Here is a 24,825-nt window from a genome sequence, read left to right as displayed (position 1 = left end):
ATTTCATTTTTCTATTAAGCAAAATAAAAACAGTTTTGTTGCTCTGTTGTGGGAGTGGCAGGCTGGCTGAAGATGTCATGCAGAGCTCATCTGCCAGCCTTGTTAGGCAGATGCTGGCGTGGGCACGGACGAGCTCACAGGATCAATACGGGATAACGGCTCCACAAATCCTAACACTGACTTTGCATTATATTGCGCCAGCGCCTCTACAAGCAAGGAAGAAACAGATAGAGAGCATTCACACCCCTGTGGTGTGGGCTTATAACAGACAATGAGGGGTAAATGAAGAAAAAAAAAAGAGGAAGAAATCATGTCTCACACCTCTAAAGTATCAATACAGAACGAAATAAGGCACCAGGTTTAGACTTATTGTGTTTGGTCCTTCAGCACTATTTCTTCTCTAATCCAGCGCACTTTAATCCAGTGTACAAACAAACATAAATGAGCCATAAGCATCAGTAACTGACTTAAATCATCATAATCATTTTTTTAATCAAATGCTCCTTCCATTAATCTTACACAGATGTTAGCTCTTTCCTCAGACACAAAGGAGCATCCTTGACCTAAATCTTGCTGAACAAAACAAATTCAAGTCACGGGCACACACACGCACACACACACACACACACACACACGCACACACATTCATTCTAACGAGGGTAATGAATAATGGCAGCACAAACAACTGAGCTAAATTGTTTATGTTGTTCCTCTCCTGTGCATACATGGGCTGCTTGTGTGTTGCCAGTGAAGGTACATTTGGTGACATAATTTCATCTACTGACAGCGTGTTTTTTCTGTTGTCTCTGAGTCTCTATCTATCTTTTACCCACTGTCTCTATCCGCAAACATGGTTTTCCAGTCTGTCTCATTTGCTGTAAGCCTGTAATAGGCTTGAACATAGCGGCGGCGGTGGTGGTGGCGGCGGCAGCAGCAGCAGCAGCAGCTACCTCTCATCCTGCTCAATTAAAACACAAGTGTCTCTGAGCAGACCCCTACAGCAAAGCCTGCTTTTAGCTGAAATGCTGTTGTGCAAACGTGAGAGCAGTGTTTCTGAAAAGCCTGGTACTGAACTTATATCTACCTTAATTATATTAAACATTCTCCCAAATAACAATAAATAGAGCCTATTAATAACAATTAGTTTATGTGTGTGTGACACTAAATGAGCAGGGCTGATATATTCATTTAGTTGCCACGTTGTTTATGTTATCTACCTGTGTGCCACTAAAGCATTCAAGCTATTCCTGGTTGCCTGCTTCTACCCACCTGTCTGTCCTGATCTGTACCCTGATCTCATCAATTATCTTAACCCTTCCTGCTGAATCTTGGGAGTCAACAATTCTTTTGGGTCTTTTTTCCTGTTGCAAAATAACTGTAAACTGTAAAAACTAGCCCATGGTGGCATTTTTGTGGGCTTTCTTTCCTGGCTGCTGTCTCCTTGTTCTGTACCAGCGGTGACGGACACGGACAGACACCTCATTAGAGTGGAAGTGTTGAGGTGTGAAAATGGTTGACTAAAAACGAGGAGGGCTAAACTTTTCACCGCAAAGTGCGGAGTTGCACAGTGCAGCTTTAAAAATGACTCAGCAAAAACACTTTCTCCAAGAGCAAGTGACCCGAAATGGTGACAGACAGATAAGACAGGTGGAATGTCTAACAGATGGAGAAGGGAGTAGGTAAATGTCTACCTGCTGCTGATTCCTCTGTATCTGGGTTGTTAAGACGCCTTGTGTCAGTCAGTTTATACTAGATCAACTCTAGTAAGGATCCACAACAGCTTTTTTTTTCCTCAAAAATCAGGGGAAACTACCTTACATGTGCACCATGCACATTAGCAATGCCAATAGGGCAAAACACAAAGAGGAGCTGATCACTTCTGATGTTTATGACATCTTGAATAATCACGTTTTGTTTGAATAATTACATTTGAGTTTTGCTTTTTCAAATTATTTCTGCAAACACTGATCGCCCACATTGCTATTGTCTCTTATGCCATAGTCTTACTAACATACACTAAGTTATTATTTACACACAGGCATCTATCAGTGAGGTGCAGTCCAATCATAGTAATTTATAACCAAATACCTAGTTTGCACTGTACATATTATGCACTTCATGATACACAGTAACGTCAGTGCATCAAATAGCAGCGCTGCAAACCTTACACTTGGCAATGTAAACAAGTTCACAGTGTTGTTATACAGCCAATGTTGGCATGAACAGTATCACATTCCTTACTCCATTTCAAGAGCTTATGTCGGCCCCAAGGGAGCATTTAAGGACAAGTGAGCGGTGTTTTAATTTCCTTTCATGAAGCCTGAGATTTTGCTGCTTTAAAATTAGAAACGAGATAAGATACTTTTTTTCTGAATTGCTGTGAAATGTACTGTACAGTTTGATTGCTTCAAATTTGGTGTCTACTGGCACATTTGAATATACGCCTCTTGACAGAACTAATGTAAGGATGAACATATAATTACAATAAATGATTAAGTATATTTTATATGTGAACAGTTTCACTTTGTACTCCTAACTTAATGCACACAGATGACTTCTTTGTAAATCACACAGCATCATCATACAGCAACTGATATGCCCTGCACATGTTCTGTGTTTAAACAGACAAAACATATTTCCCACATTATCAGATTCGACTTCACATGATACGATTTCCTTCAGGACCTAGAACAAGCCATTCGTTCACATAATTAATGCATGAGAGATCAAGCATGACTCAGGGCCCAAGGCTTTAATAAAACACAAAAGAGGTGCAGTGTAACTTTCCAACACAACTATGAAAAATGTCAGAGATCCATAACTCGCCAAACGAAAAATCAGAGATTCTGCAGTAAACTCTCATTTAATGAAACAGCTGAACTCAAATCTTTGTGCAGCTGCACCATGGGGAGATTTTGCATTGCAAATACACACAGTCATATTCCTGAGTTTTAAGGCACAGCTGACGTGCTCTCGGTCACCGAGATTCTTGCTGAGAGAGCAAACTGATGCTGGAGGAAGAAAACTGCTTCTCTTCTCTCACTCAGATTCCCCAGCTACTCTGAGGAGTCAAAAGAAAAGGCAACTTGCCAGTTGTTCACAGGCTTGGCTTTCATTAACCTCCCAGCTACCGTCCCTCAGCTGGGTGTGTGCGTGTCCCTACCAGAATGAACCAACCTTGATCGAGCAACAGGGTGAGAGATAAAGCCGAGTTGCATTATGATTTGCTGTCATCTAAATGACAAAGTGAGCTCCTTAAATCAATCTTTGAATAAACAAGATAGTGACGTGCAGGTTACTCATTCAGTGAACCTTCGTCAGCATTTGGAATCATGCATATTTCTGCACCAGGCTTGGTGCTATGGTCCCACAGCAGTAAATTGCAACAGCATTTTTGTTCCTGTGTGTTTAGGCTTGCAGAGGAGCATTGTGTAAACATGAGAAAATGATTAATCCAGACCACATATGTCCATTCGGAGTCTATTCTGGGCTGACCTCTGTCCGATGTCTCCTTACACAATTTAAAATCACAGCAACAAAAAGGGAAGCACCCTTAGCGACATTCATGGGATTTCAAGCGTATACTTTCCTCTCTTGATTTTTGACTTCCTACATATGGCTCAGCGCAAACTTGCCTTCGAGTGTTCTGACTATTCGTGTTGTGTCACTGAGATAATAACCCGAGGCCTTATCATGCTTCTCAGTGTCCACAAGGGTCGGCCGCTATCCCCCTCCCTCCCACTTACTCACTGCACTGAAGAGATGAAGAAATGCGATGGAAGCTAGACAAAGAGAAAGACAGAAGCAGAATAAGGGATCATGGGAAAGACGCTGCCACAGAGAGGGCCAATCTCATGAAGCTGCTGATAAAATCCTGCAGAAGTAACTAGCTGATGGCAATCAAATTTGAGTCTTGTGTGAAGCAGGCAGTGATCATGGGACAGGAGTACACACTGTGGATGCCAACAATCAGCAACGCTATTTGACAGATGGATCAGAGTGCTCCTGGCCTAGACCAGGCTAAAAGCTCATGGTCACGTGACCAGTGGATTAGCGTTAGCCCAACTGAAAGGGGGAGGAGGTTAGGTTGCATGTCACCACATGCTTCCTGATCACTTCCCTTAGAATTTGTTTCCCTTTTTCTGTCACTCTGAATTTCCCCTCACCCCCCTGTTTGACTTTCACAGTTTTATGAATGTTATAACTTTGATCAGTTGGACCAAAAAAGTTTCAACAGAGAACAGGACCACAAGCAGAGGAAATAACTGGTTGTCTTCCAAGTAAGTGGTTCATCCATCCATCCTCTCCTCCTCTGTTGAGACCGACAGGCAGCCCTGTGGTAAGCACAGTCATTAGTGTTTACATGATTCTCACACCTTTGACTCATATCTCAGTCAGATCAAAAACCACTGCTCTAATCGGCTCACTTCCAGCTACTCATGATGTCAATGCTGAGAAAATGTCACTTGCACTGTCCTTCCTTGCACACACACCCCCCCAAAATTACTGTACTCACATTTTCTCATCAGCATTTCCAGACTTGCTGAACCAGACACTCATCTGGCAGTGTGGAGCGAAAAAGTGAGAAGTAAAAGCAGGCTTAAGGACATGCCATGCTGTGAGCACATGGCACAGTGGGCTCGTAGGATAAAACACTGGTTTTCCCTGTCTCCCCTGCTGCTGCTCCTCCTGCATCTGGGTCTTTCTGTCAGGGACACAATGTGCCAGCCAATTCATGCCTGGCCAGCATGCCATGTTCCCGTGTCAGCCCAAAACAGCCTCCTTTTCACAGAAACCTGGGAGAACCCTCCCTTCCCGTGCACCATGCACAGCAATGACAGAGGGAGCATGCAGGGTAACATGGTGCTTGCCAACAGGGTTAAATGCTGAAAGGCATTGACCATTATTTCCTGTCTGAAATGTTTTATAGACTGAGAGCGCAAACCTGCAGAAATTACTGACAATAAAAGAAGATAAAACGATGAGTGTCACGCAAGACTCTCCAGTAATGACAAAATGATGAAAATCGTTGCTGATCCTTGACTCATTTCAGCACCGCTAAAGGCCGGACATGAAGGTGTTACCATCTAACCATTTCTACTGCTGTGTAGAAATGGTTAGTCATATACCTAATCCAAACTTAGCAGCTTTAAGGGGAGACATTATCACAGGGAGCAGAGGCCATTATTATCACAACATGTAATTCTCAATTACCAAGAGCAATAGGGGACAAAGTCGATGCCTGCTTGACGGCAGGCATCTAGAAGAATTCTTTCTCTAAGTCCAAAGGAAAACACCCAAGTGACAACATGACAAAAGGATGCATATCTAGAGGGTGCAGTCACTGCAGGTGAGATCATCTGCACACTAACAAATACACAAGGACACTCACACACGCGGCACACAGTATTCTTGGAAATGACACAGTGTTTTCAAAGTGTCCGTGACATTTCAATTCGGTTTGTAAGCAAGCGCAAACACCAGGGTCTCCATTCTGGAGTCGCGCGTTACAGCTTTGACAGTCAGCTTTGTGTTGACCTTTATGAACCATCCTTTCATGGTCTTTCATTCCACACATCAACATGCAAATGCAAAGAAACAACGTGTCCTCTGATTTAAAGCAATGCACGATTACAGAGAGCGCTACAGTGAATGTGCCATAGACACTCCCGCTGTGGCGGCACTCAGCACCCCATCAAATTTATGATTCACCTTTTGTGAGAACATGACAAAGGTTATAGGTTATTGCAGCCTGCAGGCCTCAGTTTCTCCAGAGTTTCTTCTCAAGCCATATTCTTATTATATTAACAAAGTATAGGAGCTTTTACTGTGTGCCAGAGGAAATCTCCCATACTGTCATAGGGACTGCAGCTGAATGACTTTAAGGTGTTATTTCAGTTTTATTTGTTTATCACTCCCACATTCTCAAGATATTCTATTTTTCGAAGATATCTGCATATTAGTCAAGTCAAATGTATCACATTATCACTGTAGCTGGTATTTGTAATGTATAGATCGGCAGGGTTAAAAAGGTAAAAGTTCAAAATGTATCAACAGTAAATTGCAATTCACACACCAAAATTGAAGGCACCCATCCTAAAGAGTCCAATTCTTGATGTGTTGACATATAAGCACTGGTGCTACTTCATAAACTGCTGGATATCATTTAGACTGATGCATGAATTTTGTGTTTGCATGTAGAGTCTTTATCTTCAAAGTAACCTCAGCAACTCATACAAATGTCATGGAGGCCAAAGTACAAGACTTCTTGCTTTAGTGTGAGGTAAAAGGAGGCCTGTAGCCCACATTTCCACAAATGAAAGGAGCACCGACCCGTAGGCTGCGAGCCCTGAACATGGTGTCAAAGAGTGACAAAGACGGTCTCTCGCTCCGGCTTTCACCTGTCAAACTTTTTGAAGCTTCATGTTGCGCTTATTACAGCCAAAGCCCGTGAGCAGTGCGCGTACGTGTGCGCGTGTGCCGCCGCCGGTGCGGGTTATCTTTACGGTCCTATTTATCCTCGGCTCAGACTCATTGCCTCACGCAGGTTCGCCTATAGCGGAGTGGGTGGGGAAACAGAACATTTTTACAAAGATACCGTTATGACAGCGAGTCCTTGAGGCACCACAACAGCAGTGAGTGGCATAAAGCTTGTTTACACATACAGTATGTTTAGGGACGAAGGGGGGGGGGGAGAAAACCCCACAGGAGATGAAAAGTACCCTGCGACCAGGTGACAGCAAAACTTCACCAGTCAGTCCGTGAGGAGTATTATAGAAAACACCAGAGAGATTCCGTCTTCTGCGGAGAGGGAGACCTGCCTGTTGATTCAGAGGCGTTCATTAAAAAGCCACAGAGAAGAGAAAAGAGAAGAGAGAAGAAGAGAAGGGGAGGAAAGCGTCGCCCGAGCAAAAGCCCCACGGAATATAACGCGCATCCGAGCGGGTCCCCGTGTGCAGAGCGCCGCTGCCTCCGCCGCTCGCAGTTTGTTTACAAAGCGCTGCGTGGATGTTGTTTCGCAACGGGGACAGTCCGCGGGACGAGGCGAGGACAGCGCGCCTCGTCCGGGCGAAACACGTTCAGGGCAACTGCGGTGTCGCACTTACCTCCGTGGAGCGACCGGAGCGGCTGTCCTGTCTCATAAAATGTGCGGAGAGGCTGCGGCGACGTTAGCAACCCACAGCGGGGATCTCTCTCTCTCTCTCTCTCTCTCTCTCTCTCAGTCAGTCGGCTAGTTTCCAGCAGTTCGCCTCACAGTTCACTGAGCTCTCTCTCTCTCTCTCTCTCTCTCTCTCTCTCTCTCAGTCAGTCGGCTAGTTTCCAGCAGTTCGCCTCACAGTTCACTGAGCTCTCTCTCTCTCTCTCTCTCTCTGTCTCTCTCTCTGTCTCTCTCTCACAAACCGCCCACTTCCGGCGGTGCATGCTCTCTGTCAGGACCAACACTTCTACTGATTTCTCTCCCGGGGATGATTGATTTGGACTGATGCTGAACACGGGCTCAAGGAACCGAAAGTTCTGGCAGCAGGAAGACACAGCGGCATGGCCATTTCATTTCGTTTCATTTCGTTTTATTTCGTTTTATTTCATTGTATCGTCCTTTTGCTGGAGCCTGGGGTGTCTGAACAATTTCATATCTGAAGGACGTTGTTTTGAGCAATACTAAATGACCACACATACATAAAACCACAAAAACTACTGCCACTACAATCAATGAAATACTACTACTACTACTACTAATAATAATAATAATAATAATAATAATAACAATAGCTCATAAGTAAAATGATAACTGATGACTAAATATAAATAAATATAGGAGATCGCACTTAAATTGCCCCCTCGTTGCAGCAGGTCATTAAACTCGGACTCACTTTTTTCTGACTCGCTCTGATCAAAGCTGTTCACTGCTGCACATGGTTATTAGATTAGATGATTAGACTTAATCTATTCCACAGTAAATCTTCTGTCCAACTCGGTGCAAAACTCGCTCCCTAATCTGTCCCCTTTCCTAATCTGGCGAACAGCGACGCCTTCTGGTGGGGGAAAAAAAACAAAAAACACTTCATGCATTCAGGAGAGGGTTATTTTTTCATAATTGTGTGCTTTTCTGAAATACGTAACACATCATGGAGTTGTAATTAATGGGTTTTTTTCTTTTTCTTTTACCTCACCTTTATTAGCAGAATGAGAGTGAGAGAGAGATGAGGTGGCTGGGACCAAAGATAAACCTGCCAAGATGAATTAAATTAATTAGAGGACATTGTGCCTGAGGCACATCCAGCATTTAAGACACCCACATATTGCTGCCTGAGACAAAACGAAATAGGCTACACATAAAGGGGCAACAGCCAGCAAACACTTGTTGATTGTTGAGCAAAATATGCCTGTTTATTCTTTATTTACTGTATCTGTGCTGCTACCTTATTCATTCAAAGGAACCACAGAGCAGGACTCGATAAAAATCCACATACTCACTCCTCTGTGCCAGTGGTGACAGCTCACGTGTTATTTTGCACAAGCAATTTTACACTAAAGACACATAACTCACAAATTAGAGAGGCTCAAAGTAAGTACAAGTTCCTCAAAATTGTGGTAGAAATGCTGGTCACTCCTTGTGTGTACGGTAAGTAGAGTGTCACAGAGAAACAGACGGGTAAAAGTCCAGAGTTTGCTGCTGACTGTAATCTGAAAAGTTCCCTCAGTTGACCTCATTTTCCCACATTTTCAATGACCTCATTTTCCCACATCCATGTCAAAAAGTCATTATTTATGTTAGCAGTATCTCTCTCTCTCTCTCTCAAACACACACACACACACACACACACACAGTTTCATTGATTGTCGAGATTGATTGGCTACAGGCCAGAACTGAAAGGTGACAGTTCCTCAGACAGCTGAATCAGCAGCTGCTGACGGTAATAGATGTGCATCTCCTCACCCCCTCATCTCCTCTAACCAGTCTGTGTTCATTTCCTATCAGCGAGACAGACTACACACACGAGATGGCGCGTGAGCAAGCAGAGCAAGGCAGAGGCTCAGTGATGCAGAAACTGCTTCCTTATTGTTTCTCTTTGTTTAGCTGTTTTATCTCAGCTGTAACATATTCTCTAAATGAACTCATGGGAATCCCAGCAGTCACGCCGCTGCCGATCACATCAGTGCTACCTTACAGCCGGGGACGTGGTGGAGCTGCACATTTGCAATATTGGGGTTTCCAGTCAGGAAAGTCCAGTGAGTGTGTGTCGAGAGTTGTGTCTTCAAAGAGAGAGAAACTCTCAAACTGAAAATAGGAAGTGTAACGACAGGTCACCTCTAATCTATGTGTAATTACGACATTCAAACCCCCCGAAACTACAGCGCATTAATACTTCCACAGTCCCCTGTGTATTTAACCTCTAACCTCTAATGTTTTTCAGCCTCACTTAAAGTGGATTTCATCATATTTGACACACTTTTTTTTTCTCTCAATAGTTTTCTTTATTATTTTTGTTAAAATATTGATGAAAAGAACATGTGATTGATTTTCTGCGCCACCGAATAGCTGTTTGTGCCCACAATAGTTAGAAGTGGGGCCTTTGTGAGTCATTTATATCTCATTTTTGCAGTGGGTGAGTCATATAATGTGAATGTGAAAATATCCCAAATATTTTTTACATTTACAGTAGATATAAAAAAAATTTTTACCAACTATTCTACAACTGAGATTTCTACTGGCTTTCTCAGAAGAGTACTGTGGTGTCTGTTCATATCATTGAGCTGGATTTGACCACTTCAGCTTGCCACTTCTCATCCAGGTTAGCAGCATCACAGTATCCAGATTCTAAATCAGACACAGAGCTGTCCTCATCCAGCATCCTTTGATCTGGTGCTGTGTTCTTTACTCATCATCTCTGTCTTGATGTGCTTTATATCCGGAACATGCCGTGCATTCAAACATGAAAAACAGCATTTTGTAACCACACATCAATTGATATCTATGCAAATTACAAAATGACGCATGAATCATAAAACATGTTGAATGTTGTAAAACCCTTAAATTAGCTTTCTCACAGCAGACATTTGAACTAAGGCTATTGGAAAAAGCACAGGTATAACTATTAACATTAATGATGGCTGTGGTCAAGTGTCCTTGGCGCCAACATGTACAATACACTAAAACCGAGGCCGCTAAATGGGATTCAGCCCTCACTTATTTGATTAATTTAATCATTTACATCTGCATTTTTCCTCCTGTGAAATGTCAAAACTGTCTTGAGTGGAAAAATCCCTGTTCAAGAGTGTATGGGTTCAAAATGACAGTTAAAAAGGAAACTTTTCTGCTTCACTGGATTCACTTTCTTCCATCAGATTGAGTCTTAACTTTGTCCTTCACATGACAGTGTAGTCGAGCCAAGTTTGACATTTTTAACTCACCGTGTTTAATAAGTTATTCATTTATCACCCTTGTAGTCTATGGACAATTTACAAAGACCAGAAATGAGTAATTTGCATATTGTGTCTTGCTGTTATGGTGGTGACATATAGTAAGTTTTTTTTGGGAGTCGGGCACATTTGACATGTTTGTACATTTTACTTGCAACTCAATAATTACACAAATAGATCACTACAGTGCTTTTAGTGCCAACTGGTTTTTATTGCCTTCTGTCAAATCAAGAATAGTTACAGCATATTTTACAGGACACCTCTTGACATTTCTTGGCTTGACAGAGAAATGCGTGGCTTTGCATTAAACTCAACAGATGGTTTACTCAACTGTATGAAAGGTTAAAAGTCACCTGCTACACACCTTTCTGTGTACATTCTGTTAGTGAAATATCTTTCTGAAACATTCATGGTTTAGTTTATCCTAAAATAAATTGTTCATAAAATGATTTACATCACATATCTGATCATACCAGGTGAATTCAGGCAAAACAAAAACAATAATACTAATTTCAAACCTAAGTGCAATTCACATGATCAGAAATGACAGTATTTAAATGGAAGGGACAGAAAACTTTTCAGAGCACCACTTCTACAAGTTATATCATATTATTTCTCACAATACTATAGGGGAAAGTTTATGGGTAAATCAATTTTGAAGTGTCTGAAACTCCTTGACTTTCCATCTCTGTACAGTTTTAAAATGCTTCAAATGGCTGTGTAAAAAATAAGAAATATTTCATTTTGTGTAAAAACCATAATGAAACAACCAATTTTAAATGCAACCAAGGTATTTGGGAACACCTGTGACGATATATTTGGCAGGGATTAAAAATGCAACAAAACATACTGAAAAAGACCATTAAATGCATCATAATAAAATCATCAAAAATACAATTCCAAAAGCGACATAGCTTATACAACAATTTTTCTCATTACATTTTCTTATTCAAAGAAAAGAACATATGAATTTATAATTCAACATCAGGGTAAATAACACAAAAAATAAAATGTTCTCAAAAAATAGAATTTCAGATACTTGAAGGTACTTGAAGACATCTATGGAGTTGAGGAAGTACTGAATGGAGGGTCATTAAGTAGGTCAGTATAAATCAACAGATCCATACACTAAGTACAGGTGTACAGTCAAAGGCTAAATAAGTGGCAATGCATTTTTAAAAGAAGAACATCTTTCCAAAAAAAAAAAACAACCCAAAAAAACCATTCAATTCCCTACCATGTGAAAGTTTACACAGGAACAATAAGTAAACTGTACAAGCAGAATGAGTGTACACAGGGCAAGAGAAATCATCATCAAATCCTCTGTCGCAACACAACAAATCCCTAAACAGAAAGAAAGAAACTGAAGAAACTTTACAAATCTCTTCACATAGGTGATGCTACGTCCATGTCCAAAGTGAGTGAATCTGTGGAGGAAATCCAAATACTAGTTATTAATATTAGTTATAAATCAAATGTTCAGTGTGTTCTTTGTGAGGATTATTTTGAGGTAACAGGACAATTTTGAACACAAGGGACTGTTTGGTTATTAGTGTTAAAGAAGTGAATTAACTTTAGGTTAAGATTAGGAATCCATGATGTAAATAGTGCTCTGACAAGTATAAAAGCAAAAACGTGTATATGTAGGGAAGGCGTGTAACTGACTCACCCAAATGTCCTGGATTAGCTTCAGCTTCATTGTGCATCAGAGAGTCGAGGGTGCGAGGCGACATGGGGAACAGGTCACTGGTGTTTCCAGAGTTTGTGCTGTGTAAAAAACAAACAAACAAAAAAGAGGATGTATTGTATTTTACAAACTGAAATGACCAGAGATGATAATACACACACTTACACATGGATTCTTGTCATTGTATTTGTGTTAGTCATAATACTTTCAACAATAACTTCTGTGAAAATATCTTTGTCGTCACACTTTAACGCAAGAGACAAGCTAACAGCCATCTAATAACTTGTGTATATTAGTGTTTGTCTTCATCACACTGACCGCAGGGCTACCACAAGTAAAAAGTGTTTTTTGATTAATACACGTCAGCGGTTAATTGGTGAAAAAGTCACTGCATCAGTCTCATTACACCCTGACAGATCATTCAGCATTCAGCGTCAGTATGCAAAGTCATGACCAAAAAAGAAAGTTGGTGAAAGCTTGATGGTTCTGTGGTAAAATACTGAAACCTTTAGATGTAGATACATGACAAATGAAACCAGCAAAAACTGGGCAGATGGTGAGGATGCCATGTACTGTTTCCTGCTTTTATCTTAGGCCGTGCTGAGCACACTGACACAAAGGCTTTTATGTTTTACATTTTGTGGATGTTAATGACAGCTACAATCAATATCACAACAGTTAGTGGTTAGCACAGTGGGTTAGGTGGATCGAACAGGCCGTTCCTCCGTTTTTTCTTTTCCTTTGGGACAATTTCCATTTTTGTTTCCATCTTCTGTAAAACTGACGTGGCTTTTGCCTTGCCTATTTTCTTTTTTGGAATTCTGAATCGATTTGGAAATATTTTCGTCAAAGATACAAGTATTATCTGAATTCTCTTATCAGTTTTCTTCAAACAATCATAGCAAAAATTGTTTGGTCTGTTTAATCCATAGAAATGCATCTGGTTGAGGAATTATGACAAAGAGTGTGACCTGAACCAAATGAAAAATTGATGAATGGCAGGGAGATGCTCTTGAATTAGAACCAGGAAAAGAGGCTGTGAGAGACAAATGGCAATTATGTAGGTGGGGGTAGTGGACCAACATCCCTGAAACCCATCCATCAAACCCATCACACAGACAAAAAGTGAGGAGATGCAAACACAGCCCTACATGCCACCTTCCCCCGAGTGCCTACCCTGGGAATCCGTTCCCAAGCAGCTCACTGTCCGGCAAGTCCATGAACACGGAGGGACACCTACGGAGACAGGTCAGGATCTCACTGAGCAAACCTCACAACCCACCAGCACGCCATCAAACCCACTACCAGCACAGGGATCACTGGCCCCAGTATACACTCCTCTGATCTCCTTCAACCTCACACCATTGCATTCACCTGCAGCCAACATTGTCCCTCCTCCCGCCCAATTTATTTTCATGTTCATCTCAAATATTCAATGCAAATACATTGAAGAAGCTCTATTAGAAATATTTGGTGCTAAGAAAAACAACAAAGTTTTATTAACTCTTACATTTTAACATTTCTATATCTGCATTTGTAATCAAACGTTAGTTAGAACTTAGTTAGATCTAATATTGCAATTTCATTTGGTTTTTTTTCTGCTAATGAAAGTTAAGTTGTTGCTTTCTTGTTGTTATCATATTTGCCCTGATCTGTGTGATTACAACCAAAATAAACAATAAAGCACAAAGTATATTAAGAACAGATGTATCATTTGGTGGGGGGAAGTTTGCCTGTTGGCAGCTGAGGGTAGAAGATGGTGTTTACTGTTTTTATTTTCACCGCAGACCTGATCAACAGAAATGCAAGCATTGTGCACATCATTATTTGCATAGTGAGCAAATAAATTCCCATCAGACGTCCTCTGAAGAAGACACAACTTGATGCCAGGTGTGAACTTGCACCCTGTCCTAACTGAATCTATAGAGAGTCTGAACGCATCTGGGCTCTGAAAACTCAGTCTAAACAGGATGATGGTTCCTCAGATGACAGCGGCAGTGACTCACAGTAGGAGTGAAAACAGCTTTGTTCTCTTTTCTTTGAATGTTTGGCAACACTTGCCATATAGAAAAGAAGTAAAAAAAAAAAAAAAAAAAAAAAAGGAAGTGTGGATATTGAGGAGGAACATTCAGACTGTTGTCTTTATAAAAGGAAACGTCAACAGAAAATAATAAGGGCTAACACTGAGCGGAGGTCGCTGTGGGGGCAGTGAATATTTCTCTTTTAAAGATAAAGAGGGAGTGACAGATACTTACGGTGTGACGCAGATGAACTTTGTCTTCAAGTATGGCTGAGTAACTGTGAGGGAAAAGAAAATGTTTGTACTTATCATTAAAACATACTGTCCACACCAAAAAAAAAAGCATACTAAGCAATGCAGTATGTGCTGTTCCTCTTAGACGCCACAGAGGACAAAGCCGGGACTTACTGCTCGTAGAGTCTCCTCCCATCTCAGGCTCAGGAGCTGCCTCTGGCCTGCAGTATTTCCCAAAAGCTTCCTCTTTGGGGATATCAGGGTAGAGGTAGACAAGAGGTGAAACCAGGATGTTGGTGGCATCCATAATCTTGTAGCCCATGATGATGTCGGCGAAAGACATACTGTTGAGCTGTTGCTTGGTGTAGGGCTCCACTGACTGGATCTGGGTCTTTCCTGTAATCACACCAGGAAAGTCAGTGTCACAAAATAAATTAAAAAAAACAGAAAGTTGAGACAATATTATATAATAGAAAAAGAAGCCCAAAATACTTACCACTGATGTCTTTCTCTACCCAGGTAAATGTGATGCCGCCCTCCTTGCTGCTCTCACTGAAGCGCAGCAGAAAGGTGCCGGGAGGTTTTGGACTCAAAATGGCCCTCTCCCTCTCCTTACTGATAAAGCCCATGATATACCTGTAGGGGTAACAGGAAGTCATATAAATACACACAGAACTTAAAAATCATGGCTCTATTTTTAAACTGTTGACTATTGAATGTCAAACCACTTTCCATTATACCAAAAGCATCTAAGAGCCAATTCTGGCGACTGTTCAGGGAATATGACGGTAAACAAAGAGCGACCTCTCACCCTTCATTCCACAGTGCCAGGATGTACTTCTTCACCAGGTCAATGATGTTGTCCAGCCACACCCAGAAGGAGAAGCCTTTACCAGCCATGTTTTCCTGAGAAGAGGAAGGGAAAAAATAACTCACACTGACTCAATAGAATGGCAACACGGTGGACTGAAACCACATGTGGTTGGGTGGGAGGTGAATTACCTTACAGAACTTGGCCCATGTGATCTGACAGCCAGAGTAGTTGACACAAGGCCCTAGATAGAGAATTACAAAATAACATTAGATTGTAGTATTACATATTAGTGTATGGCAGTGGAAAGTTTTTGGAGAGTTTCAGGCATGTTTACTCACCTAGTAATTTCTCAGCCAGTGTGGTGAGCTGTTCAATGGTCAGGCCTCTCTTGGTAGTAGAGGAGAACTGCCAGCTTAGCACCTCAGCCACCTGGTCCCACGTCCCCACCGGAGGCTTGGTGAAGAAGTTTACATTCTGTGCAGAGACATCCAGGCCAACATATTTAAAAACATATCATGATTTTTCCACTACAAACTGACCTACAACTGTGACATGTATTCAACATTCTCCTTCAAGAATTCAGCCCCTTTCCACCAGAGGGTGCTGTCTTACCTTTGGGTGGTTGGTGAGCATGTTGTACCACAGGATGGAAGCCCAGGCATTTGGCATTTGGCAGATGTTTGAAATGACTACCACAGGCAGGGAATGAGTCTACACAAATCCAGGAAAAATAAAATTCATCAAGTTTTGTTATTTGCTTCCCTACATTTACTCCTGAACAATGGTGCAAAAATATTCCTATTTCTATTTCAGTACATTGTCTTGTGAGGGAAATTTTCTTCAGGATGTCCCCTAATCAATACTGCTCTTAGATGCCTAGGGCATGTAGCTGCTCTTAGCACAAGATATTTTGGTGTAAAGGACTGTCCTTTGTTCAGTGACCCACACAGGCGTTGTATTCAGAGATCTAATATGACAGTGTGTTACAGATCCTGTGGATGTTGCTCTGAGACAGACATGGCTTGTTGTATGTTTACTGTGGACGGAAGCTCTGTGGTTCATTAAAGGTTTGAGGAAATACATAATACACAGTATATTAGACATGAAATTTGACACGCTATTATGATGCCAGATTGTCCTAATATTCAAAGAGATTTTTCTCACCTACAGAGGATTGGGGAAAACTGTAAAAATCAAACTTTGCTTCAGCATAAATATTCAAGACTGGTTGCTCTGCCCTCAGTAGGGTCACTGGAGTAAGGTTTAAGTACCAGCTCATTTAGAAGCTGGGGTGACGAGACGTTTCCGAGAGTAGCAGACTTTTGAATGACTCATGTGTCTGGTGGAGTCTCAAAGAACAATACTGCACTATGTTGTGAGAGGTTATCAAGTTTAGTTTAGTTTTGTTGACTTCTAGTGGTGTGTGAAAGTTAAACTGAGAAAACGGAAATGTGTTAGGACTCACCTCCAGATCTATCTTCAGGCCTTGGTGATAGACTTCTGTCTCAAAAGTGATAAGATGCAGCTCCTCTGTGACAATCAGAGAGGCCTGGAGAAAACAGATTATTTAAACCTCTATTGTATAAAAAAAAGTTTATATGTATCAGAGGTCAAGCCTGTTGTCCTTACGCACAGAATACAGCAGTCTCAACAAAACCATTTCGGATTCAATTACATTATCCCACCAAGTGTTCGGAAGAGTACTTACATCACTATTGGTCCGGCCACCATTACCACACCTCTGTTCTCTCAGGGTCTGTAACAAACAGGAAGTGAGTGCTCCATAGCAGGCTTTTATCAGAGATCATCACTGTCAAACATTAAGAGCTTTGCCTCTATAACTCACCAAGTGTTTAAACTCTGCTGACAGGCTGCCATTGTTGGATTCCTCCATGTTCATAACCTTTGTGTTTGTGCCAAGGATGTTAAACTTCCGTGACCTGAAAAAAATCAAGTCCAGCAGGAAGTGAGACTTTAGTAAAATGACATGCAGTAAATGCTCAGCCTTAAAAAAAAGTGTTCTTAAAGTCTTACCCTCGAATTGCAGCCACATCACCAGATTCCCTGAAAAATAAACAGTGAAAATCAGCAAAGCAATAATTTCTCTTCTTCAATCAAACCAGTGTCTTTCCCATAAAAAAATAATATAAATGAAAAAAAAAAACTCACTTATCAATGCAAACTTTAATTTTCAGCTGGTAATTGAGTTCAGGAAACTTAACCAGTAACCTGGAAAAATAAGAGAAAAAAATCAATAGGATATAAAATGATGTCACTGTTGCATTCTCCATGATCTGGGACAAATAAAATGTTGCCGTTAAAACAGAAGCATCTTTACCTGACTTTATTTGTGAACTGCACTCCTGTTTTGATAACCAGAGGTCTGTCTGGATGCATGGGCATACAAGGCTGTCTTTCAACCACAAACGCACTGGAAGACAGAGTGGATCATGTTTCAGAGAACATATCCAGCAAACTCCAGAACGTACAGTGAAGGGAATCTAAGGTCAAAGGTCCACTTACTAATGATTCTGAGCTTTTAACTGCATCTCACAATCAGCAAATAGAGCTGCCCCAGATGTTATCAGATGACCCCAGTGTAAACTTGATCTAAATCAGTCCATTTGCAGAGTGAAGACTGTGAAGTGGCCGAAAGCTCGATATCATTAGTAGCTAGAACCCTGAACTTAGATTCTCTTCTCCGTAGATTGTACCCAAAGACCAAGAGGGAACATCCATGCAGTAACACTAGCAAAAATTGTCTGGGCAGATGTACAGTGATGAGTCATCATATGTAGTACCTCTTCATCAGGTTTCTGAACAAGTTCACAATCTTCTCCTCCAGGGCGGGCCGGTGCTGAATGATGGGGTCTCCTTTGTAGGACACCTTCTGCTGAAGCTCCTCCAACTTCTTGATCTGCTGACGAATCTGGAGCTGGGACTCAGCCAAGGATGTGATCCTGGTTAGAAAATTAAACCCAGTTCAGAACAACATCAGTTCTGTTTGCTCTCATGTTTTCAGATGCTGGACCCGTAGAGCAGAAGCAGAAATGTGAATGGCAGCTTTTGTTGAATCTGATTCATATAATTTATATTTTTTGTTTGTTTTTTTGAATTTATGATTCTAATTCTGCAAAAACTACCAATGTAGCTTGTTTTAATTAAGCTTTCAATATGAATTGATCACTGATAATTAACTTGACTAATGTCCGATTTAGAAAACTGCTTAAAATTTGCACTCCTGCTTACCATGTCTCGAGGCGATCCAGGCAGATGTTAGGTGGACCTCCAATGCAGGCAATTTGCTGTCTTCTCTTCCAGTCTGCTAGTTCTTCATCTGTCAGGTTCTTCTGCACATAATCCATGGCGGTTAGCAAGCCTCCCATCTCTGTCACGATTTGCTACAAGAGAGGAAGGAAAGCATACGTCAAGCATGGACATAACCATTAGTTCCTATATATTTGCATCTATCACTTAAAATGCAGCATGTGACAGTGGCAAATGTGGTTTCACGGCAGTAACTGCAGAGAACTAGTCAAATGTCCAAAGCTGGGTGTGTCTCTGTACTACACCACCATGAAACTAGAGGTGATAATTTTACAATTGCCAATGATAAACTTTGAACATGTTCAAATATACAAGCACACAGCCTGTTCTTATAATACTCTTTTTTTACCTGTTTTTCTTATTCTTGTGTTTATCGATTACTGTCTTCTTGGTTTTACTTTAGGCACTTCAGACAATCCAAACTTCTCATGTATTTTTGATTTAAACCACTAGGTAGTAAGGCATAGATACCCACCCTCCTGAGCTGGTCCAAGGCGCTCAGCATCTGTTCAAGCTGAGCCATCTTCTGTCTTGTAGCCGCTGCCTGGCTATTTCCATTTAGGTCCTGGGACAACTCTGAAAAGAAGGTGGGCATGTCATAGGCCAGCTGACAAATTAAGATGTATTTAGTGTATGCTACAAGGCTGAGAAAAGCATTTTAGTAAATGTTCATTTAAGACAGTGTAAAGATACTTAAAAAGAGAACATACCTCCTTGGCTTTTCAGTGTCTTATAATTGAAGTCAAAGTCATCCTGCAAGTTCTCAAGCATTTTCATCTTTTGTTCCATATCCTGTCAAAAAAGATGATGATTTAAATACACATTTATAACAAGAGTAATCGTGTTAAAGTCAGAGAGTGTTCAGTATTCTTAATATAGCATTTTCAAATATTTGATATAATAATAACAATAATAATAATAATAATAAATAAATAAAATAATTAATAATATAGTGTAATGTAGTATAATATAATATAATATCAATGAGTCTCTGATGGAAACTAACCTGCACCCGCTTCCTGATGTCTTGAAGGTTGTGTTCCAGGATCTGCTGCTTCTCCGTCACTACAGTCCCAGTGGGATGGGCTGCCTGGCCATCCTGCAATAATAAAGGGTATACTGACATGTAGAACCATTGTGCCATCCTATACTCATTGACTTTATTACTGAATAATTACATCAAATCTAGAGTTAGGTTTTTGTTGCTTTCTCTACCTGTGCAGCAGATGTGGCAGTCTGCAGGAGCCTTTGCTCCTCCCATAAGCAGCGGGCAACAATTCGGGCAATATCCATCGGCTTCTCCAAGTATTTGCTCTGCAGATGCTGTTTAATCCTGCGCAGGTTATGCTGATAGAGTACATTGTTCTCTTGCAGGAAACGGCTATACTGTTGGTCTATCTCTCCCAGGAGGTTGTGGAACACCAGTGTGGCATGTGACTCCTTATTGGCAGCATAAGCCCTGATAAAGGAGAGAAAGAGGAAGATGAAGATGAACATGGTATGATGATTTCTAGTTCCGTCTAACAGCTGGGGAAAGATGCACTCAATCTCATTCCCAGCCTCTGTTCATGTCACCTTCATGACTGTGTTTTGGATCTCATCAAATCATCAAACAGACAAATGGGACAGAAACACTTAACAGAGAATCATGTAAGTGCCCCATGATACACAATATACCTGAGATCCCTGTGATGGAAAGAAACAAGAACACATGATAAGGAAGAGAGTGACAATTAATTGTAAAATACAATAGTATGTGGCAAGCTTAATCACAAGTCATGGTGAGTGGCCAACTGCCAGTTAAGAGGGAGTGGAGGAGAAAAGCAATTTAATGGCCTATATTAACAAACAGGAAACATAAAATGTCTTGCATAACAGAGCCTAGGTATTCAATTATTTCTCACCAGTCTTGGCTCTCAATCCAGGGGGCAAGAAACTGCCGTAGCTCCATGGGGAAGCTGTCACTGTACAAGTGGTAGAGCTGCTCCAGATACCTGGTCTCCAGCTGCTGTAACTGGTTCCACTGGGCCATCCTGACGTACACCTCCTCAAACCTTCATAAAAAAAAGACAGGAGTAACAACATGAATTAAGCAAGCTTTACAGAGAACATCTGAATATACTATAACTATATCTGGGAGGGGATATACTGATAAATATATGTATATTGTGTAATGTCTTAACACTTACACTGACCAGAGAGAAATAGCTAAATGTCACGTTTTCTCTGAAAATGATGACAGGCCCTCAGGAGGCCTCCTTTTCGTGCAGTCACTTCCTGTTCAGTGAAATGCTACGCCTCCACAGAGAAATATGGGCCGACATGAACAGCTGTCAACTCCCTTAGCAGATGGGAGTTAATGATCTTTGGTCGAGGTTTTGCCCCAGTCATATTCGCTAGAAAGAATGAAAACCACATTTCCTCTAAGCTGCTGAAAAGCTACAGTAGATACAGATTTGACAACCGGAGGAACATATATTCTTCGACATGATGAGAGACTGGCTTTTTATCATTTCCTTCATATTAATTTTCCGACGAGCACAATGCAACTTCTACAACATACTCTCAGTAACCTGCACTCAGCTGCTTTCAGAGACAACTCTTATCCATCAGATTCACATGGCAGGTCCTGCTAGCCGTCTCATCTTACCAACAGCAGGCTACACCGTTCTCCCTGGAGAGCTCTGGGCTGTGCACTAACAATAACCAGACAGTCGGTGGATCCAACAGAAAGTCTCCTCTGGCATCCATCCTGTTTTAACTGATGGAGTGAAGCCTTTGTTTGACCCCCTTACATAACTTTTAAATAGTGTTGCACACATCATATATGGTCTGAGTAGTCAGTTGCACAGTGTCATTGCCCAATACTGAGTTGTGCAGCATACAAGGAAGAAATTAAATATAGGCACAGAAGTTCACCAAAGCTCAGATCCTTGGTACATGATGACTCAGTAATGTTCTTGACAAAAAAAAAACCCAGACTAAGCTTTCTGTTTCCAGGAGCTGAGATGACAGACGATGCAGATTTCACAGATAGTGCTGCTTAAATTAAAAAAAACGTGCTATATCTGTCCATGTTTCTGCATCACTCTGCACTTGATGAACCTCTTCATCAAGTTTGCACACTTGATCATTTAGCCAACCCCAACCATAAACAAAAGGAGGTCAGAGTAATAGAAACTGCTCTAAAATGCATTCCAGTCCCTCCTGACGCCACAAAATCCGACCTTTGTAAGCTCTATAAATACAGCATCTATTGCCAGGGTATATCATCCATTTCCTTCATTTCAGCCAATGCAGACATTTTGACAAACTGTACAGTAAAAAGCACAGGTGTAACACATAATATTGACGAGGGCTTCATACCTCCCCCTAAATCAGAATCAGAATCAGAATCTGAATCAGAATCAGAATCAGTTTTATTGCCAAGTATGTTTTCACATACAAGGAATTTTTTCTGGTAATTGGTGCAATTGATCAGCAACAGTGGGGCTCTCTAGCCTTGTTGATAAGGCTAATAGCAGATGGGAAGAAGCTATTTTTGTGGCGAGAGGTTTTGGTCCTGAAGGACCGCAGCCTCCTACCAGAGGGGAGTGTCTCAAAGAGTTTGTGTCCAGGGTGGGAGGAGTCAGCTACAATCTTCCGAAATGGAATGAAGCCATAATTAATCTAATTAGTTACACCTGTGTTTGACAAGTCAACATGTCCATTGTGAGAACGGCCATTCATAATTAACTATACAGGTAGACCAAATGAACTGGTAACTCAGTGGTTTCAACTCTTTAATTACTTAGTTGGCCCTGAACATAACTGTACGTGATAAGTCAGTGTCCAAACACACCCACAAGAATTCAGTTAACAGTTATTCTCACTGACATCATATGGGTAAGATTTTTTTTTTTTTTTTTTTTTTGCTGCTCCACAAATGTGATAGTTTTCATATGAGATGCGTTCCTCTTTCTCTAACATATGAAAATGCATCTGCATGGTGTGAATTTCTGGGCATGTGAAAACCCTGAGAGAGTAATCACATCAAAGAATAGCTGAGTCATAGTCAACTCTCTAAGGACTCCTTTAGTTTTTTCACCATCTGAATTAGGGTCTACTACTTTCTATTGTTGGTGAATTTTTGTTGGAATTACCAACAGTATCTCAACTTGATGTTTTTTTTTTTTAATGCGTTTCTCTGATACACAAAGAAACATCACTAGCCAAGGAAAAGAGGAGACCAAGAGGGTCATTAAGTTCAATCTGCAAACCTCTTGGCACAATGTGACTTTTACTGTATAATTTAATTCCTCTACCTTAATTTCAAGTCCATTGTATTGAATTACAAACTGTGTCTCCAGTAAACTCACCCCATAAATCTGTGAGCACTCTGCAGGACTATCAATGACCTAGTGCATACAGTCATTAAAGTGCCACAAGAGTGTTTTATTACTTATTAATAATTATCTAAAATAATGTCTGGCACTGAGTTAATACCACGTAGTCACTGCTCCACATTGTTAATTTGGCTGGTGTGTTGATACATTCAATGGGTCCACAAAGTGTGGACCAAACTGACCTTTAATCAGATTACTAGGACATCTTGTCCAGGTCACACATTATAATTGACGGCCCTGGGCCCCTTTCACAAATATTGATCCATGTGCCAGGCTCACAGTTTTGACCAAACACCACATTTTTAACATATTTGTCTTTGTCTGAGTTTTGAAACACACTTTGATGGTATGCAAGCAGACTTAGTCAGTATTATTACATGGCACAGCACAATGAATAGTTCCTGAAATCTTGTCACTAATATTCCAGGAAGTACTTCCTGGAACAAACAAAGCAAGCCGTAACAATGCTCACTTTCCAGTTTTATGGTTTCTGTAAATGATGAGATGAGAACGAAAGGACTCATATGTATGTCATTAGGTCATAATGTATGAATTTCATGACAGCCTTGCTTTGAATCCTAAAACAGTGATCATAGTCAAGACAACAGTACTTTATCTGATAAACAATATCATTGTGACTCCAAAGCTGTACTGGCTGCACTAAACGTGGTATTTTGAAAAAAATCTACCTCTGCCATACACCTCACAAATTAAGTTTCTGTGCATGTACAAATGTATGATCTCTAAAATCCAACTTGTGGAATTGAAGAGATGAGTCCAAATGAAGGTGTCAGACATGATGGCCTGAAACTGGGAGGGAGATGGGCGTGACAATTCAGGGCATACACAAAACAATGACCTAAATTTAATTGAGTCCAAATAAAACAATTGTGCATCTCGGTAAAGTCTGAGCTGTCAGTCCTGTTTAACGACAATAATAAACGACTAATAAACGATCTAGACCACATGTGCAAAGCAGAAAACAAAAACTCACGACACCAAGACAGGGAGCTTTGGTTCTAATATTAGCAGCTTTATAAAGGAACAAGCAGGACTGACTATCTTCAGTTAAACAAAATATAACACTTCAGTTACTTATACAACACCGTAGACACAAAATGGTCTCTCCAGCATGAATAACTTATAACGTGGTCATAATGATGCAACTGTAGTTTCGATGTGTTGTGGATGACAGAGCTAGCCATGCAATTAATGTGGTCTGCTGCGACATAATAACGAAGAAGATCTGAGAAAAATGTTTAAATGCCAGAAGAAGAAGTCGTTGTTTTAGTCGCTTACCTAGCTCGTTGTCACTCCTTTGGAAAGTTTCTCTGTAGAAAAATTTAACCGTTACCACGAAAAAACACTGACAATAACAGTCAGTGACAACTTCTCTAAAGCTAAACGCACAAAATCAAGCTAAGAGACACGGAAAAAGGTCGCAACTCCGTATTTTTTCTTGCCACCTCGGGAAACACTGCTCTCACACACGCATAAACCTCTTTACCCAACCCATCACCTACATTGCAGTCTTTCCAGCCAGACAAACGCCATAAACTACATTATTGACACCTCTAACGACCAATACTAGTCGGGAATCCTACTGTAACCAATCATAATGCAGTTCGCATGCAAGAGAGGCGGGACTTCACGGTGGGGTTGGTTGAGAACGTCGTGTTTACTGCTGTCGCAACTGCGCTGTTCCCATCACAACACCCTCCCTGCGAGAGGGACGTGAAGTAGGCCCCGGCGCCTATTTGCTGCGGCGGGAGGACGAGCACTTCGACAGAACAGCCAGCCTGGAAGTCATCTGAGTTACTGGCAGTGCCGACGTCATCAAGAGTTTAATAACACCAGTGCTGTTCATTATTGCCATCTGCTACTTATACCTTAAGTCAACTTATTTACCCAAGCCTCTTCTGACTGTGGGTTAACA

The 24,825-nt window shown here is 41.1% G+C and overlaps 2 protein-coding genes across 5 annotated transcripts in view; both read right to left on the bottom strand.

The window, feature by feature from the left end:
- LOC139614454 (signal transducer and activator of transcription 5B-like) overlaps nucleotides 1-7,298 on the bottom strand; it is a 51,522-nt gene extending 44,224 nt beyond the window's left edge. For both annotated transcript variants that reach the window (XM_071471740.1, XM_071471749.1), the window contains exon 1: nucleotides 7,107-7,298. The gene's annotated coding sequence lies outside the window, so the exon portion shown is untranslated. The remainder of the gene's footprint in view (nucleotides 1-7,106) is intronic.
- A 3,311-nt stretch (nucleotides 7,299-10,609) lies between these two features.
- stat3 (signal transducer and activator of transcription 3 (acute-phase response factor)) lies at nucleotides 10,610-24,415 on the bottom strand. 3 transcript variants are annotated; one of them, XM_071471771.1, is made up of 25 exons: nucleotides 24,189-24,415; nucleotides 20,694-20,900; nucleotides 20,409-20,558; nucleotides 19,720-19,963; nucleotides 19,511-19,603; nucleotides 19,215-19,296; nucleotides 18,980-19,080; nucleotides 18,427-18,578; nucleotides 17,979-18,137; nucleotides 17,516-17,608; nucleotides 17,347-17,406; nucleotides 17,212-17,241; nucleotides 17,024-17,117; nucleotides 16,886-16,933; nucleotides 16,643-16,726; nucleotides 15,790-15,888; nucleotides 15,516-15,651; nucleotides 15,366-15,418; nucleotides 15,175-15,269; nucleotides 14,860-14,999; nucleotides 14,538-14,759; nucleotides 14,365-14,407; nucleotides 13,286-13,345; nucleotides 12,092-12,189; nucleotides 10,610-11,849 (listed from the first exon to the last, which is right to left on the bottom strand). In XM_071471771.1, the coding sequence occupies exons 3-25, from the start codon at nucleotides 20,534-20,536 to the stop codon at nucleotides 11,809-11,811; spliced, it is 2,355 nt and encodes a 784-aa protein (XP_071327872.1). In that variant the 5' UTR covers nucleotides 20,537-20,558; nucleotides 20,694-20,900; nucleotides 24,189-24,415; the 3' UTR covers nucleotides 10,610-11,808. The 3 variants fall into 3 exon arrangements, with proteins under 3 accessions (XP_071327872.1, XP_071327863.1, XP_071327878.1); XM_071471762.1 differs by lacking the exon at nucleotides 20,694-20,900; XM_071471777.1 differs by lacking the exons at nucleotides 13,286-13,345; nucleotides 20,694-20,900 and having other exon boundaries at nucleotides 24,189-24,414.
- Between the last annotated feature and the right edge of the window lie 410 nt (nucleotides 24,416-24,825).

This window comes from Trachinotus anak, unplaced genomic scaffold (genome assembly GCF_046630095.1).
Source record: "Trachinotus anak isolate AG129_WGS33_773 ecotype Australia unplaced genomic scaffold, CSIRO_AGI_Tana_v1 ptg000003l, whole genome shotgun sequence".
Classification (NCBI taxonomy): Eukaryota; Metazoa; Chordata; class Actinopteri; order Carangiformes; family Carangidae; genus Trachinotus; species Trachinotus anak.
The sequence above is the reverse complement of the archived record's forward strand: the minus strand, read 5'-3'. Positions and strand labels throughout refer to the sequence as shown.

What these genes read in the sequence shown, in the direction of transcription:
- stat3 (XM_071471771.1), bottom strand. Translation starts at nt 20,536, where the DNA reads ATGGCCCAGTGGAACCAGTTACAGCAGCTGGAGACCAGGTATCTGGAG. An exon ending in TGGATTGAGAGCCAAGACTG is followed by an intron (nt 19,964 to 20,408) that starts GTGAGAAATAAT and finishes CTCCTTTATCAG; the next exon opens with GGCTTATGCTGCCAATAAGG. An exon ending in AGCTAATCCAGGACATTTGG is followed by an intron (nt 11,850 to 12,091) that starts GTGAGTCAGTTA and finishes TTTCCTCCACAG; the next exon opens with ATTCACTCACTTTGGACATG.